At 40.2% G+C, this 18,704-nt stretch overlaps 1 protein-coding gene across 2 annotated transcripts in view; it reads left to right on the forward strand.

The window, feature by feature from the left end:
- Positions 1 to 18,704, forward strand: part of ST7 (suppression of tumorigenicity 7) — a 155,679-nt gene that overhangs the window by 72,072 nt on the left and 64,903 nt on the right. For both annotated transcript variants that reach the window (XM_086473082.1, XM_086473090.1), the window contains exon 2: positions 13,088 to 13,170. In XM_086473082.1, the coding sequence (XP_086329208.1) occupies positions 13,088 to 13,170 (83 nt within the window). The remainder of the gene's footprint in view (positions 1 to 13,087; positions 13,171 to 18,704) is intronic.

Below are 18,704 nucleotides of genomic sequence, written 5' to 3' on the forward strand. Positions count from 1 at the left end.
TAGAGAAGGCCAGAACAATTCACTTTGATGCTGTCTTAGGAAGGTGCTACATGTAAGTGAAGAAACCAACAGGGAGGCTATAAATGAGTACAAAGATCTCTGCTGCTTCTGCCCAGAAAACGTTACTTAGGTCTCTTCCCAAAGCACAGGCAGGGAAACCAAGCCCCAGAACACTGCATTGAAAGACTCGGAGGCAAGCCAGCCATGAAGCTGGGAGCAGAAGCCAAACTTTATTGCGAATTCCGTGTTGCTCCGGTATTATATATCCCTAAGTGCATCTCTCTAATGGGCACTTCCAGCCAGAAAGTCAGCTGCCCTTCTCTCAGTGGTATTTTGTGCTTTGAATAATGAGCATTAAGGGTTTTGTTGGTCATTTAAATGCCACAATTCCAAGCACTTAAACACACTTAGGAGGTTCCAAATCTCTCTGTTTCTGAGCCAAGTGGCATTTTGAAAAGCATTAAGTGAAGTAGTCTCCCACAATAATTTTGCGTTCCCTCTTTGAGCTTTCTGTACCAGAGTGCGCTTTGAATCTATCGCTGCATTGATTTTGGTATTCTGCCATTCTCAAAGTTTTCTTCTGGATTTTTCTGCTGAGCAGTTGCTCATTCAGACGTTTGTGTTCAGAGAGGAGTTGGCTCCATGTGCCGCACACTTGGAGATTATTTTCCTATTGCTCTTCCTCAAGGGCCAGACAGGAAGCTAGTTCCTAACCACATGTGTAGGGAAACCTGGGAGTGGATGTGAGGCCTCCTGATTGTTGAATCTTTTTGCTGGCATTCCCCCCACCGAAAAAATTCCAGGAACTTTTGCTACTGCTTTAAGAGAAAACAAGGTAAGTTTTAGCTTCAGAGACAATTTTTCGAGGGTGATCTCTGTACATCAACTTAAAGGACAACAGAAAAAATCCCAGTGCAGTGATTATCATAATTAACCAACAATATCTGAGGATTAACATAGCCATGGTTACTAGTCCTAGATATACTGATGTGAACAGAAGAGGAACAAGTAGATGCAAGAAAACCACAGCATTTTGATGGGCTGTTTTTGCAGCATGGCCTTCTCTGGTCACGGAGTACAGTGGTGAAGTAGCGTTCAGTCATGTTCAGAAATGAGTACAGGCAACGGTCACCGGGTTTGCTCAGTGCTCAGGTCTTACAGCCCTTGCAGAATGGAAAGCTGAGCTCCTGAGGTTCGTCTCACCTCGGTGACTCGCTGCCTGCCTGACCAAACTTTCAAAACCAGTTTCTAATTGCAGACATTCGATTTGAGACATCTTGGCCTGATTTTTGAGGAACTCAGAGTTCCCATACCTCAAGTCAGAGTCAAGGGGGGAACTTGCAAAGAGGATCTTCAGCCGTTACCTGCTTATGTTTTGCAACCCCGATGTGCATGGTGCAGTGGAAGGGAAGGACAGCGTTGCTGACCAGCTGTGCTTCCAGCATGCCCTTCCTTTAGCTCAGCATCTTCCTTTCAAGGCAGTGCACAAAAACCAGCGCAAAACCCCAGACACAGCTTACTAATCACAAAGAGAAATACTTTTTTTTGGGGGGGGGGGGGGGTAAGCTACTTCCTGCATTATGGTGTCTGCAATCCAGCTACTGTTTGCTATGGCCTGACATGCAGAATGTTTCCCTAGAATTATTTACTGAAATGTGGGGCTGCACTCTTCAGGTGCTAGATGTCCATCTGGAGAATTCAGACAGGCAAGTGGATATTTACTTTCACAGGTTCCAGATTGACCTAACTGTGAGGTTTCCAAACACAGCTAACTGTTTTACCTAGATGTTGAATTTTCAAGTTAGTGCCAATACAGTGTCTGACTGGGTCAACAACACGGTTGAGAGGATAGGTCATAGTAAGTCCTGTGCTGGTGTTACTTCTCATGCAAGCTTCTCGTTTATCAGGTGGGCCTTGTTCGGTTAATTTAGTTTTACATTTTTCACTTCTGTCTCCTTCTTGTTTGGCTTTAGAGGAAAAGAGATCTGACAGTAGCTGGTGGGTAACACATAGTGCTGAGGTTAGTGTCCTAGTGCGGTGTTTCTGAGCAGCCTGTCTGCTGTGGCAGGTCGAGTGACAGTTCTGCACAGCGCTAACGCAGCCCCGCTGAGTTCTGCCTGCAAGTCCTACCCCACTCCTTCTGTGGTCCCTCCTAGCTTCATGAGGAGGAGACCCACCTCTGGAAAGATTCAGTAATTTTGAACAGAAGAAAGGAAAATCAAGAAAGACACTATTGGACACAATGCTGTTTCACAGTTGCTTTCAGACAGGTCAGCCATGGCTCATGTTTGGAATTAAAACCATCAAATATTCAGTAAGAAAAATAGTGGGTGTCTTGTGCTGCCTTTTCTCCTGGGATTTCATCAAAGGCTAAATCAAATAACATCATTATTGTTAATGCTAACGAGGTAGTCTAAGTGGCATTTTATTTTTCTTCTCATGAAACAAAACAAGCTTTAGAACTATAACAGTCCAGTTTTGTCTAGCAGACAGATTAGACCTTTGGAGCAAATCGCACTGGAGAGAGACTCACTGGCTATAGGGACATGAGGAGCACCCCAGCCACAAGATAATAATGTTTTAGAACTCTTAACTTCATGCTATAGGTCCATAAGGCCGTGTGAGTGGAGTTCTCCCTCAGCCTTCGCTGCACCATTTGCTGTGAATTTGGTTAGAAATTCTTTCTCTGGAGCTCACTCTACTGAAAATCTTTATTATGCAAAATTCTCCCCCAAAGTTTGTCTCCTCATCAGTCAGGTCCTGAATGCAGACTGCAGCTCTGTCTACAGAGTTACCGCAGAGCCTTTTCCATTTTAATAAGTTTTGTGTGTCCCAAGAGATTGGTAGACAATGGAAATTATACAGCACTTGTCAAACCTGCTGCTATGCTTTCTTTGAAATATCCCAAAATGGAGGCAAAGAAGTAAAAGTTTTCTACTTAACTCGTCTTCTTTTCCATTTGGTACAATTAATGTGTGAGTCACTCAGCTTTAAGAATGCTTTGAAGGGGAAAGTTGATTATTAGATACATAAGAATAATGAATCACACTCGATGGAAAATTCATTTTTTCCTTCTTTTTGTGTCACATTACCTAGACCATCAGTTACTGGGGAAAAAAATCCCTCCCTCATGTAGAAATTTATCATAGGTGAAAATTTCTCGTATGAGAAAAATGGCCTGAACACCCTATTGATTTTGTAAGTAGGAAGCATAGATGAGTTTTCAGTGACAGGATAATGATAATAGCTATTGTAGATCTCCAGAGAGTTTTCATAAGGTTGATGACTCTAATTATGAAAATGTTTTCCAGTCACCTCTATTCCAAGAAGCACCTTGCAATTTCTTGTATGCAAAGAGATCAGCATCTTAGAGACTCTCAAAATAGATGTGCTATATAGAGTGACACTATCAAGGTTAGAACAGAAATACCTGGAATAGAATATTTCTCCAGATTTTTTTTTTTTTTAAATGTAGCTGAAAAATAGTAACAATTTTAGTCAAGACGCAAATTTCAGCCATATTTTCTCAATTTTTTTCATTGCTAGATGATTTTTTTGGATGCACAAAACATGATGACCCTTGTCTTTGTATGCCTATGAATGCAACTCACAAGCAAGGATGGAAGGTGTAGCACTGCTCAGATCTGTAAGTTTAGTGTTCCTATCAAATCCTGCCTGGAACAAAAGGAGGCACAAAAGGAGGCTGCAGGGTGCTTTGTTTATGTGCCTCTTTTTGTCTTACCATGGGAATAGCTTCTCTGAGAGAGGTTCCTGGATAATGGGAACCCATGGGATATTTTCTCTTTTGTGGAATGCCAGTAGTTGGTGGTGAAAACTCCCTGCATGATTTGTCTTTTTAGAGTAGATTAGCCTTTGTTATTTGTGGCATTGGAATTAATCACTGTGGCAAACTTTTAGTTTAGGGTATTCTTTAGACAGCTAATGAACCAAAATCAAGAAGATTTAGTGGAGCTGGTACCTCCCTGAATGTTGCGTGAAAGTAGAGGGCAAAACTTACCCTGTTGCATTGAGAGAACTGTGCTGATCTGCCACTTGGAACACAAGCCATTAATTGTCTTAAATGACTCCAGATAATGAAGTTTAGTAATTGGCTTTTGTTTTAATACAGCTTTGAAAGGCTAAACCGCATAAATCTGTGTAATGCCTCAGAATAAGTGACAGTTAAGGGAACAGGTAGGTTTGACTTCACAAACAGTGCCTGTCTAAACTGGATAAAACCATATCAGTTCACGTACATGAATGATTAGTTAATAGATAGTTAATGTTAAGAATAATTTCAAAGTATGGATTTGTTTGAAGACTTCTGGATGTAGAGAGGAAAATAAGATCATTTTGTTGCAGGGCTTGGGTACATTTTTGCAGTGAAATACATTGCTATTGATTTTCAGTAGAGCCCGATTGCTGTGTGCCTTAAATTTAAGACTTAAGTCTTAAAATAATCTACTTGATAAACTGTGTGACAGATGTACTCTGAAGAGCTCAGTATACTCCTGCTTTCTCTTACAAGTGTGTAATGAAAAGAAGGTAGAAGAGGTCTATACACGGTGATACTCTGCAGTCACGTAAGGGAATGCATCCTCATTTGACTGTAGGATCACATCAGGATATCCCCTGCTTTTGTGTTGGGGAAATTGTGGATACACACACATGCTGATACGTGTGTGATTAGAGAAGGAAACCACAAGCTAACTGTGAAAGTGCCTTCTCCAGTATCTGGACTGGTTCTGCCTACAAATACATACACCTTGTAGCATTGCACACTGAAGGAAATTCCCCATCACAAATCTGAGAGAGCACTTCCTCATGGAGTGCAACACTGAAGTAAAAATTAAGACAAGGACTCATATGTTTCTTGAAACTTTAAAATCTGCAGGGGAGACGTGTATAATGACAGCGTTTCAAATCAATTTGCAAGCAACCTAATTTTAGAAGAATTGAGGTTGAAAGTGTTGCAAGAGAATTTGACTAAGAAGCAAACAACAACCCGATTTTACACAACCATATCTCTAAAACCCAAATATTAATATCTCAACTCAATATGTCATTGCTCATCATCCATGCCTCATTCTTACTTGGCCCAGTTCCTCCTTTCCACGTGTACATTATTAATACCAGGAGTCTGCTTTTAGCATTAGGACACTGTGATGGTCATAAAGAAATGCACAGTAATTCAGTCCCTCACAGTAAGGGCTGTAAGGTCCCAGGAAATGTGTTTTCCCTTGTTTTCTTTTTCTTTAAATGGAAATGCTGTGGGGTTTTTGGGGGGTTCTGTTTTTTGGTTGGTTTTGGGTTTTTTTAATTGAAGTTTTTGCTGCCAATATACTAGCAAATCTTGATGTTCATGAAGCATGCTCTGCAATTAACAGGAGATGCGTAATTAACTCCTGTCACCACTGCATTCTGAAAGGAAGAGGAAATGTCTCTGTCCCTCGGCAGGGGCAACTATATGACAGCAAATTTGCATTATAATAGCTGCTTTCGTGGGGGAAAGTTGATATTTTTTTTTCTCCGTAGTTTTATTCTCCCAATATCCACAAGGCAGGGAGTTCATGATCTTAGATAAATGGAATAGCAAAATACTGTGCTTGAGTGTAGCTATCACAGGTTGGTTTTAGTATTTAAAATCACAAGAGAGAATGTTTTTCTTGGGGTTGGTATAGCGCATCCTGTGCCTTCCTTTGTAAGACAAGGCTTTGGGGTGTATTTGATACCAAGGAATAACTTGTTGACAGTATCTTTTCTTGAATGACCAAAGCTATTAGTGTTGGCAGTCTTTTCTCCTAGTGAAAAGATACTTCTGAATTGCAAACCATCTTTTGCTAAAGTAAAAATAGTTTTTATTTACATTCATGTTGCATGTGTTGTTTCTTGTGTGTCTTTTTTGCTTTTGCTGTTCTTGTCTCTGTCTTCTTCTTGCTATGCATGTTAATTTTTATCACTATTCCATTTTTTAATTTTCTTTTAACTCGTATCTGTAGTATACTCGTCTGTCTCTAATCTCGTTTTCTTTTCCCTTCCCTAAGTCTCTTAAGTGGTTTTTTGTCTTCCAGACCTGGTTTCCTTGATTCACCTGTATGTCCTTCTGCCCTCAGTTCTGTGATGGCTCTTGTCTCTTACCAGTTATCTTTCCCTGGATATTATCCTTAGTGGGTGTTAGCAGCTTTAAGGTCTAACAGGCTGAATGGTTAATGCACTCTGAAGGACACAGTGTGTTCATCTAAGTCCCAAAATCTCCAGAACCAGCACAAACTAATTCCTGCTAGGACTGAGCCAGAATTTTGACCGATTTGATAACTTTTGGACATTACAACATGAATATAAACCTGGTGTTGAAAAGCAGGCCAGCACTGATCATTGTGTCACTTTGGTTTTGAGATATTTAAAGCGTTAAAATGTTGAGGAGAATGATTAAATTAAATTTGTTAGCAATTCTCAGGCAGGCTTGTTTGGGAAAAGATGGACTGAATTTGGTAAGATTTCTTTCAGTTTTCTGTGCAGGATATAATTTGCTCAGTGGGCCGCTGGGTCACAAAGTGGAGAGAATGATATTGTCGTCATCTGCAACCTTCAATTTTCTTTTTTTTTCAGTTATAAGTAAATTAATTTGAATGTTTTTAACATGGAACTGGTACTGTATTATTGCCTTCCACACTGTCTTCTCTTTGGACTGTGCTTTGTGGTTGAAAGTCTCTCCCATGATACCCACCTTCTCTCCAGAACAGACCATCCCTACTCACTCTCCCTTTTTACTGTGGTAAAGGTATTCTGTTGAAAGGCAAAACCTGCATTTAAGATGTGGAAACATGGAAGGGAGAGTGTGGTCATCTTCAGTTCAGAAAGTTTTGTTTCACTAATTAGAAATATCTGTAAGGGCAGAACTTTGATTATGTAGTTAATCAAAGTTCATTATTGATCTGAAGTAATAGGTAGCTTCTGGCAGACCACTATCTTCTCTCACCTGGGCTCTGATCCAGCATTCACTGAGAGCAACAGACGACTTCACTGGCTATTAGCTTAGGCTCCAGACGTCTGAATGTGACTCTTGTACAGCCTCATGCCTTTAGGACAAGAGTAGGTGGTTGAACAAAGTGAGTGGGCATCTGGATTTCCTTGTGCACAGCACAGAGACACTGGCTGTTTCTGCCTGCAGTGGCCACATGTTTGTTTCTGAGCGACAATTTTTTTCAAGTTTTGAAAACAGATCTACACAAAGGCCTTCTTAGAAGGAAGTTGCGTATCATTTGCAACAAGTAAAAATGAAACTCACTCTTCAGCATTCTTAAACTTTTGAGTTCTTACTTCTTCTTTGGTAGTTTCTTCAAGAAGTCTGAAGAAGTTAAAGGTTTTCCCTGGCAAATGGTAAAAGATTTTTTTTTTTTTCCTGAGACAATACCCCATGCTAGCTTTAAATCTGGTGGGGTTTGTATTTATATTGAGCTGGAGGCCATCATAATATGTAATGCATATTTAGGCCTGACTGTAGCATGTTTTCCCAAAAGTGGATTGTTAGCATTCTTAGTAGGGATGGGTTGAGGCTTTAAAAAGGTTATGGATAAATAGTTCAGTTAAAATCAGGAGTATGCAGTGCTCTGTACTCAGAGAGGGGAATGTTACAAATTTATTAAAAGAAGTTTATTCAGCTTTATTTTGCCGTCTTTGCTGACACTTTGGTACAAGAGTTCCTCACTACTGCAACAACTTTGAATTGGGGGGCTGCATTAATCCATGTCAAGGCCCCTGTGAAATAAGCCAGTCACTGCCCCATCCTCTGTACCGTGTTTGAACACCAGCTCGAATGGAAGGCTGCAGTGAAAAGAAGCTGAATTGCAGTGTCAAAGGTCTTCAACAATAGTTTTCTTAGCTTGTTGCCTGTCTAAAGGATTTGGGCTCTTGGCACTGGCGTTACAAGAATTTGCATTGGTCTGCACACCGAGGAAATATTATGGAGAGTGGAGACAGAAAGTGCAGTGAAATTTCTTAGGGACACGGGTATTTTAGCCATGATAACTTAAGGACCAGTAATGCACTGGAAGAGCTCTGTAAGTATGAGCTTTTCTATGTTTTCTGGCTATTCGTTCTTATAAAGGTTACTACTGTACCCAGAAACTTTGTCTCATTTAGGAGCACAGAGATACTGTCACACAAAGAGCTGTGCCTTCATATGTATTTCAATATATTTGGATTGTTTCTGTTTGATCTTTAATTCTGTGTCTGCAATGTGTCTTTTTATTTATGATAAGTTATTGATTTATATTTAATTTTATCTGTATTTTAAGATAACATTCCGTTTGGGGAATTATTTTTCCCCTTAGAAGTGCCATAAATGATGCAGTCCTGTCTTTGCTTGATCTGTCTGTGTATATGATTTATGTAACATTGCTATTAAATTTTTATTTGCACCTTACTGTGCAAGCTACATAGCCTCACATTCAGAAGTAGGTAATGGGGCTGTCATTTTAGTAGATCCACATGTGGGAATAGTAGGTAGTTTTCGATTCTCCCTCCCCGATGATCTTCTAATGTAATTAACTGATATGGCAGCACGATGATACTTGGAGCAGTTTAACCCCAGTATTTCCTTCGTACTATGGTTCCTCAAATGCTTGAGCTCTGAATGCCTCAAGTCCTTGAAGAAATCTGTAAAGCAACATGGTGTTGCTTGAGTGATACATTTAACATGATTCAAGCATTTTGTTGCTTGAAAAATATCTGCGTTTTCCTCTCTCATTTATTCCCATGTTCAGAATGAATCACGAGTATTGGCAATGAATAACACATATAACAGGAATGAAATGGCATCAGCTTTCAAGGACATTTCAATCACCTCTTGATTAGCCTCAACAGGGAGTATTAGATATGACTTGTTTTTCCTTTCTAGCTTGTCTGCCATGAGTTGAATAGGATGTAAATCCATCTCTGAGCATGCACAGTTAACAATGAAATAACAGTCCTTCCCTAGATATTACACAATAGGATGGAATGATTTACCAATGCAACATAGGCACCTTTGGAAATGTAAATAATGCCTTATTCTGGATGACTCAAGCATGATTAAAATGAAAGCAATAAAGAGAAGGGAAGAAAGAGGGGGGTGGGTATTTGTAAGGCCAGGAGCCTCTCATAAGCAGACATGCTTGGCTTGTTTAGACAGCACTTATAGGTCATGCTGGTTTTCTTTAAAAAGAAAAAAAGCAGGCTGTACTGTACTCCATCATCTCTACTAACACACCTAAAATAAATCATTCGTTGTTAAAAGCCTGTGGCAATAATTGGGATTTGACAGTAATTTCAAATGAGTTGGCACTGTAGGAACATCAGGCAAGTTTTTTTCTCTAGATACTCATTAGATTCCCTTTTTACGTCCTACCAAGTTACAGACAAGAGTTGATACTCCAAGCTGAATAACTGCACCATCTTCCCTTTGTGGACAGAAATAATTAGGCATACACTGGCATGTTAGGAATTCAGAAGAAAGAACCTTTCATTCGTGATTCTACTTGGCTTCTTTATTGTGCAGTCATCTTCTGCTGGTATCTTCAACTCTCATTTCTCAGAAATCTGTCTCTGCTCCTCAATCCTGCTACTTCATCAAATGGAAATAGAGAAGAAAAATACTGCTATCCAAATGTAGGCAGATGAACATTTAGCATTATCTAATGGCTCTAGTTTACTGCAGTACACTGAAGGAAACCTGAGTCCACTACAGGACGGAGACATTGGATATGATAGTGGTTTCTCCAGTGTCAGAATGCTGACTGTAAAGAAATGCTCCCTTTTGGATAATGATATATATCAGATAACCCACAAGTGGGTTGATTTTTACTTTGGGGATTAATATTATGAGAACTAGGCCTTGATGTAGTTTACACTGAAACAATGACTGAATTCTCATTGACTTCAGGATAAAAATAGTCTGATCACAGATCCTCCAGTGCTTAGTTTTACTGTTTTGGAGATATGTTTCTTATTAGAAAGTGTTTGCTTTTGTTAATAATATTTATGGAGACAAAGGGACTGGGAGGGTAGTTAATTATTGGCAGAAGTTGCTAGTTTTCATAACAGAACAGAAGATTCTTATCTTTAATGGGAAGAAGTATAGCAAAAGGATTAGGGAGATACAGTCCAGGTAAGCAGCTCTGGTAGTTGAGTGCAACTGTAGCAAATCAACCGAGCTATTGCAGTGTGCTGGGAGTCTGGCCCGTACCATCTAAAAGCATCCAGCGTCATATATGTTCGCCTTGCCAGTTCCCATGACTAAACTGTAAAAGTGAAGAATTGTAGCAGCCTAAGTAATGAGCATAAAGAAGCATCAGTATACAAAGGAAGCAAGCAGTAACACTGGTGCAAATGGCAGATAAATAAAATCCTATCTCCGTTCAGATCTGAGGGTTTGTCTATAAATCAGTATATATTGCTTGCAAAAGAGTGGTGAGAGAGAAAAGCTAATAGCATTTCTTGAGAGCCCCATTCATTCTACTCTCTTGATGAGCTCCATGGAGCTAATTTGTTGAGAGGGCTCTTCCGAATGAGGATGCATTTCCCAAAGCATGGGAAATGTCATTGACGGCAGTCAGTAATGATGAGTGAGTATCTCATCCCTGCTTAAGAACCTTTGTTCTCTTTGCACCTTTTCTTAGTGAAACGGGCAATAGGAATTTGAAGCAAATAGACTATATCCTTATTCAGTGGATATCCTCGTGTGATATCTTCTAAAGCACAGGAGACTTAGGGGGCTTCACAACTTTGGAAGTAAAATTTCCTCCAGGGTGATGGGAAATTTTTCCAGTTAATAGGAAAAATGCCAGCAGTCCATGAGCTGTGAAGCTATGGCGGAGAAGTGGAAGAGAAAGCACCTCTGTAAAGTCTCCTGCTGCCTGGCTTTTCATGTTACTTTTGGCACTGCAGCAGCACTGAGCTACATGGGGGACATGGACATCTATATCCCATCACAGTGTATTCTCTCTCAGGAATATTCTGACCTAAGCAGAGGAAGTAATTTCATTGGCAGTCTGAAGTTTCCCCAGTGACACAGTTTGATTATGTCTCTGGCTTAGATTTGCATTCCAGACTGAGGAATGTTTCTTCAAAAGGACTCGTGGGTGATTTGTAGAGGCCAAAGCTTTTTCATTCCTATTCCTTCTTAGCAGGTACTGGGGCTGGAGAAAGCAGGGACTACTATGTAAAAGTCAGTTTGTATTAGATGTTAAAAAAAGGAAGAAAGGAAAGAAAGAGAAGGAAAGAAAGAGAAAGAGAAAGAAAGAAAAAGGAAAGAAAGAGAAAGAAAGAAAAAGAAAGAGAGAGAAAGAAAAAGAAAATGAAAGAAGAAAGGAAGGAAGGAAGCAAATGAACACACACAAAAAAGAAATAAGATGTGAGAAAATCCCAACTATTGAGCCAGAGCTGGCATAAATCAATGTAGCTGTGTTGCACACAGTAAAATTTGGGACGTTGTGCTGATTTACACTAGCTGATAATCTGGCATCCAACTAATTTGTGAAGGAAAATGTATGATGGAGTTAAAACCCACCAAACTAGTTCTTTACTATATCAGCTTGGTGCTTAATGCCACTCCAGTGGAGCTGGAAATTGCACTTCCATTTTATCAGTTTATGGCTTTTTCAAAAAAAAAAAAAAAAAGAAAGAAAATATGCAGCTAAAACCCACACAAAGCAGCTGAATTGAAGGGTTTCAATCTCTTTTAGTGTTGCATTTCTGGAAAACAATTTTCTGTTTTACTGGTCATGGAAAATTAATCATATGTTTGATGATTTGTATCCTGCTGTTGTCTTCTTTTCATTTTTTTGCTCCATATTATTTCATTTCAGTAGGTGTCATTTCTGAAGGGAACAGAATGAACTGAGGGCCTCCCACCTATTATCCAGGTCTTTTATCAGCATTTTTAAATGACTGTTTGGTAGTCTGCTACAAGCCTTTTAAATTTACCTGCTAACTACTGTCAGTTCCCTCTTCAGTCATGGATGCCTGTATATATACAAATATGTATGTGTGTATATACATATATGTATGAAAAATACTTTGGCATTGATTAAGGATGAGACCAGTAGGGTTTTTTTAACAGAAGATATTCTAACCCTCCATGTGGTTTAATAGAGATTGTTTTCATTTGTGGAAGATGGAGGTGATGGGAAGCTGAGAGTTTTCTTTAAACGTCTAGAATTAGTGGAAGAGCTCCAGTTCTCTTTAGCAGCTCCTGTGGAGTGATCCAAAACCTATAAACCCATGATTTTATTCTCTTAAGGTCATAGGGATTTTCTGTGCGGGGCTGAGCACAACTACCTGGTGATTCTCTCAGCAGCTTCCAAAATGCGGTATGACTAGCACAGCCCTATGAATTTCTAGAAGCCCATAACGGATGGAATTGCCATTCCTTGCAGTTTGTCTGACTTTGCTTCTAGATTTCAGATAATCCGGACAGCTATTGTGATTTTCATCACTAATTATCAGAAAGCCAGTTAGGTCTTTTCCTAATTTCTTTTATGCATTAATTCACTGTTGTCATACTGACTGGTTCACCAGCCTTAATGCAGTGGAATGACTTAGGGCAGTGCTATTATCTCCTACTTTGTAAAGGAGGAACCAAGGTAATGAGAGGTAAAAGGCTTTTTAAAATTTGTCCAGATAGATTCACCAAGATCATACAGGATATTGAGACAATGTTGAATGCAGGACATTGAGATCAACCCCTAAGATTTCTAACTGCAACATAAAAACATAAAAAAATGCCTTCAATATGTCATGGGGAATCCTGAACTTGGTGTCAGTGGAGCACTGGCTGGAATAGGAAAGATCCAAATGTGTGTGTGCAGCTGTTTTCCAGTTCCTTGTGACTGACTCTGTTGTGAAAACAAAATTCTGCATGTGGCAGTTTAATGCTCTGCTTTATCATGTTAGACAGATGGAACAGAATGTTCTTTACACTTTCTTTTTTATCAGAATTAAGGTAACAACTTATTTGAAGTTGGAAAGCAGTTGGGAGGAGGAGGGGACACATGTGGAGAACATGTCCTGCTCTTGTACTCATGGTTTCTTCTCTTTTCTTTTTCAGTGAGTATGTTTTTGAACACATTAACCCCCAAGTTCTATGTTGCCCTGACAGGCACTTCCTCATTGATCTCGGGACTTATTTTGGTAAGTACTAGATATATTAATATCACTTTATAAATTAATTTCATTATCCAGAATGGGATTTCAGGATTTATCCAGATTAATAGGTGTCTTTTTTTTCCCTTAAACTTACATTTCCACAGTACATACAATTTGTATTTATTTGTACTTCTTTTAATGTGGGAACAACAACAACAAAAAACAACCAGAAACTGTTTCAGTGCTATTGGTCTTTGAAGAAAAAAAAAGTCTTGAAGGACAATGTGCCCCACTAACAACCCTACAGTAATTCATAACAAGTGTCTGCACATTAAGTGTTTCCATCAACAAGTACAGAAGTACTACAGAAGTAAAAAGGCTGGTAAAAAGCAGGAGAGAGAGATCAACTATCTCAGCTTACCATGGTCCTTTTAGAGAGTTACAGCAGGACATATTAGAGAAACAGCAAACAGAATATTATCAATGAACCCTGTTCTGGTGCCAAGATTCCAAGGGATAATTATTTCAGATCTTCACTTTAAAAATCTTTCTCAATACATACCTGCCTATTCGCTTAAAGGCTTGAAAAGTATTTTTAAACCATTTAAAACCCCCTCCTCCCATATGTAATCCCTGAGGGCTTCGTCGTGCAAACTGATGCAGTGGAGTGAATCATAATATCATCACCGTGCAGGAGTCCAAAGCAGAGCATTTGCTCTGGATTTTGTTCAGTGTCTTCATAGATGCAAATGGAGGTAAAAAATCTAAGAATCTCCATGGTGCACTTACGGTATTATGCTTATACTGGGCTATTCTCTTTCCTTACTGCTGAGAGCTGGCTTTCTGCTTACGCAAATAGGAGAGGATAGGATAGGACAGGATAGGATAGGATAGGATAGGATTAGAATAGAATAGAATAGAATAGAATAGAATAGAATAGAATAGAATAGAATAGAATAGAATAGAATAGAATAGAATAGAATAGAATAGAATATTTTTGGTTGGAAGGGACCTACAATGATCATCTAGTCCAACTGCCTGACCAATTCAGGGCTGACCAGGTTAAAGCATGTTGTTAAGGGCGTTGTCCAAATGCCTCTTAAACACTGACAGGCTTGGAGCATCGACCACATCTCTAGGAAGCCTGTTCCAGTGTTTGACCACCCTCTGGGTAAAAAAATGCTTCCTAATGTCCAGTCTAAACCTCCCCTGGCACAGCTTTGAACCATTCCCACACATCCTGTCACTGGATACCAGGGAGAAGAGATCAGCACCTCCCTCTCCCCTTCCCCTCCTCAGGGGAAGGTTGCCTGTGTTTTAGTCTTTTCATTCAATCAGTCTTAGGTCCTTTGTCTAAAAACAAGTTGTACACTTTTAAAATCTGTTGGGTACAAGCTGCAGACCCTCCCCCACCATACCAAACTAGGCATGGAGTTGGGAGACCAATGAGACCAATTTTAGGAATGTAGTTACTGTAGTGGTAAGTGGAAAGAGACAGACATGGCTAGGGGCTGGTTCACATCACCTTGGATCTACTGACCTCAGACAAACCTGAAAGCAACTAGGATCCTAACTAAACTGTATCAGTTTGGTGTGGGAAATCCACACCTCTCACTTCCGCATTGCCTGTAGCTGATGTAGACCGAGAAATGGCTGTGACTCCTGAATGCCTGTGAGACTCTCATCACTTAGATGATTTCAGGTATAAGGTATCAGGTGAACTGCTGCTGTGCATTGCTCTGGGGTTTCCTTGTAGCATAAGGCAATTAATGTCTGCACCTTGGGCATTCATCATCCTTGCATGGATTGAGCCCCAAAGCACAGGACAGAACTCCGGAGACATCAGCAGATCTTTCAGAATATGAACAGGAGCCAGACCTGTAAGACTTGGATTCAGTTCAGCACAACTCACTTAAATGCATGGGAGGAAAATACTGAACATTACATTCGGTACTGTCACTGAGAAAGGAGAAACATTCAAAAGGCCAGGCCCCATCACCAGGATGAAAAGGAATGAGAGAAATACATAGGTTCCACAGGCACAATTCTGTATTTATTGTTGAAGAGTGAAGACAGTGGGAGGAGGTGGCAAGAAAAAGACAGTTTGTGCCCTATGAAAATACCTTACAGAATCAAACAGGAACAAAAACCCTAAAGAGAGACTAAATTATCTTTAACTAAATTCTGTATATAGCATGTTGCAAATGTAGGTACATTTTGTGCTGTAGTCACGAAAGCAATTTCTGAGGAATAAGCTCAGCAGGAGACTTGTGAGCAAGTAAGTGCTGTACTTTGATGGAAAGTACGAGAGGAAGTAAGGAGTATTCAAGGCTGTGGTATGAAGAAGGGGGAAAAGGGGACCAATAGAAGCCTTCCAAGAAGAGATTAGACTGAGTGAGCCTCAGCCGAAGAAATTCTCTAAATGCTGTATGACAAAGTTCACGTATGACTTTGGGAACAGCAAGGTAATAGAGGTGTAGACGCAGACTGAAAGAAGATTGAAAGCCTTTTTTGTGGACCTTCACTACTGCTATCAGTTGTTGTCTGCTGTTCATATGCCACGTATCCAAAATGTGCAAAAGATACATAGGCCAGGCAAGTAACAGCTGGGAACCCTAGACTGTAAGAACCAGTGTCTGTGCTGAGAGGACCATGTGGTCTGTAAATTGGATGATGGAAAATCAACTCAGCAGACGTGGTCATGGAAAGAATAAACTGCAAGTTGAACAGACCATCCATCAGGAAATACAGCTGAGTAAGTTCTGGTGAGGAAGTGCTAGCCAGTCACTAGTCCAATTTGCTTCAGATTAAGTATTTCTTAATAATTTTGCTGTTTACCCATGGCCCTGTAACGTGCTGAATTGCCTGCATTACCACCCACTTGTCTGTCACACCACACAGCATCTGCAGTTCTAAAGGATTCTTGCCCTGCTGACAGTACTAAGTGAAAATCTTTTATAAAATAAACATTCTCATGTCAAATCGACATTGCTGGGATATTTTTCAGACTAGATGTACTAATACTCCTTTGAATTTTCCACCATATGGTCTGGCAGATTTCTTTCCGTTATCAGTTGGCTGCAATGCCTAATCAGAAGGAGAAATCACAGCACTGCAGGTTATGAAATGATGGAAAATTCCATCATCTCAGAAGTGTAGTAACCAATGGGAAAGTGAATGCTTTTCCTGTTTCATGTTTGGGTCATGAAACAATGACTGCAGAGTTCAGCTTTGGGCAATTGCATGCTACCTGACTCCTTTGCAAAACACTACTCTCCCATCTTATTTTGTCTCTTTGTTTTCATTCTTAGGTAAAATTCTGGCCTTGCTGTAGGCAATGGGACTTAAATGAAGCAAGGATTTCAGATCTTTTTTCTTTCCTGGATAGCTCAGAACTGTACAGAAAACACTTTTTTACGTCAAGCATTCGCCTTAATAATTACTTGACTTCAGCACATAGTTTAAAATTAACAATTTAACATATTTTTAATTCATCCCTGCACTATTTTGGGCATCAAAAATAGGAATCAAATTAAGTCCCAAGCTGCATTGCATTAGATTCCAAAATATTGTATTGGAAACTTGGTTCCACCACAGTTACTTTTAATCCAGTAAAAAACAGGGTTCTGTCTCACAGAATACAATGAGCTATTGTGTTCGGTGTCTGAGAGGCTAAGGTTTTTCACAGGTAGGGTAATAAAACTGTCATGAAACACAACTGATGTCCAGTAAATGCTGTGAACTGGAACTATGTAAATGCCACTGAGATTTCTAAATAAGGCCACGTATTTAACATACAGTTATCACCAGAGTGAAAGTTGATTAGCAAATGCGGGTGGCATTTGCACTGCAAACTGATGGAGCCTTAGTTCTAAGAAAGCACAGGCAGATGTGAACCCCAGTCTTGAATCTCCACCAAGAATGCCTCGTTATTCCACTTCACAGCTTAGGGCAGTAATAAGAGTTTTTCTGCTACATGATGAGAAACATTCTGCAATGAACAAATACCAGGTCTTTCAGAGATAAGAATTAGAAGGCCAGTTGACAGAGGTAGAGCATGGTGAGTGCTGAGTCTACACACTGGCTGGAATTGAGCTGCTACCCAAGTATGTGTACAGTATGTGAGAGTCCCAGCCTTTTGTAGCCAAAGGTGGTAGTACAGGAAGTCTGAGAGAGGACCTGAATAACAGAAGGGACCTGTCTTATTTTCTGTAGATATTAATTGTTCTTCTGCTTGTTTCGTTACCTTTGTGTAGTCTGCTGCAGAGAGGCAGAAAGGTGACTGAGTTCTGGGTGTTGCCGCAGACTCCAGGGAAGCCTGACAATTGTGCAGGGATAGTCTTTGGCAGCTGAAAAGCAATACAGGGTAATTGTTCAAAGTTTTGGCTCTGCTCAAGAGAGGCTGACAGGTCAGGGAGGGCAGAATGCTTGTAGGGAGTTCCTGAGAAACTGGAAACACTTGCCAAGGAGCAGATGAGAGAGAAGGGTCTGTAGGAAGGCAGGCTATAATCCAGTTCACAGACAAGAGAAAGGTATGGTAAGTAGCTGAGGCCTACCCAGTGTTGAGAGAAGTACTCTACTTAGTCCAGGCAATATATTTTTTCCCACATTTCTACTTTTCCAGAGGTAGATGAAATGTAAATAAATAGCTATTTATTTTTCATAAGCTGCTCGTTAGCACTGCATGTATCTTCTCATGCTGACTCCTTGAGGTAAGACAAGTGGGGGTTTGCTAACCAGGAGCAGAGTCTAAGACAATGCTAAATGGGTGCATTTCATCCAGAAGGAATGGGGCTGAATAGCCTTCAAGACTGTCGTTGCGGTCACTGAGGGCATAGTCAGAGGCATGCTGTTTCCTAGAACCAAGCTGGGCGGGACTGGGGGATCTGCTTGAGTCACCGGCTACCCCTAACAGCTAAGTAAAACAGACCGGGGTCTTGCTTTGTCGAAAGGCAAGTAGCGTTGTATAGTCACATCCATATGGAAAAACACTCTTGCCTCCCAAAACAGCGTGATCTTTTCCATACTGTCTACTGGAAACAACCCCTGGGCTGTGATATCCCTAGAACATGTCCAGTCATTGCCTGGGAGAGTTGGCACAGGCCAGGCAGCATGCTAGCAAACAAACAGCACGGATGACTGAGCCAGCCAAACTTGTGCTCTGGTCCTCTTTTATTTATCAAATAGGCTTAACCATGGAATCAAGTTCTGCTGTTGTTATCCTGTTCCTCAAGAGAGTAAGTTTCATTTAAATCCATTAGATCGGTTGTTACCACCCCTGGTATTACAAGACTACTCCAAATCTTATTCCTCTGAGACTTGGAAGCCTCATTACAAGGCTGAATGAGAACTCTGAGCTGTGGAAGTTGCCAGCAAACAAAGTCTTTTAGTGCTTCTGTTGAAGACTCAATATACATACACTAGGAGAGGACTAGAGAGAGTGTTCGCTGTAAGAGAGGATGCCTGTCTTGGGTATGATAAACAGAAAAGAATAATTCAAATCGCTGACAGACATCACTACTTGGTTCAGTGAGAACCACCATCAAAACCACCCCTTGTGAATCAATACATTTATGATA

The sequence above is a fragment of the Leptosomus discolor genome, chromosome 1 (assembly GCF_034619465.1).
Source record: "Leptosomus discolor isolate bLepDis1 chromosome 1, bLepDis1.hap2, whole genome shotgun sequence".
Lineage (NCBI taxonomy): Eukaryota > Metazoa > Chordata > Aves > Leptosomiformes > Leptosomidae > Leptosomus > Leptosomus discolor.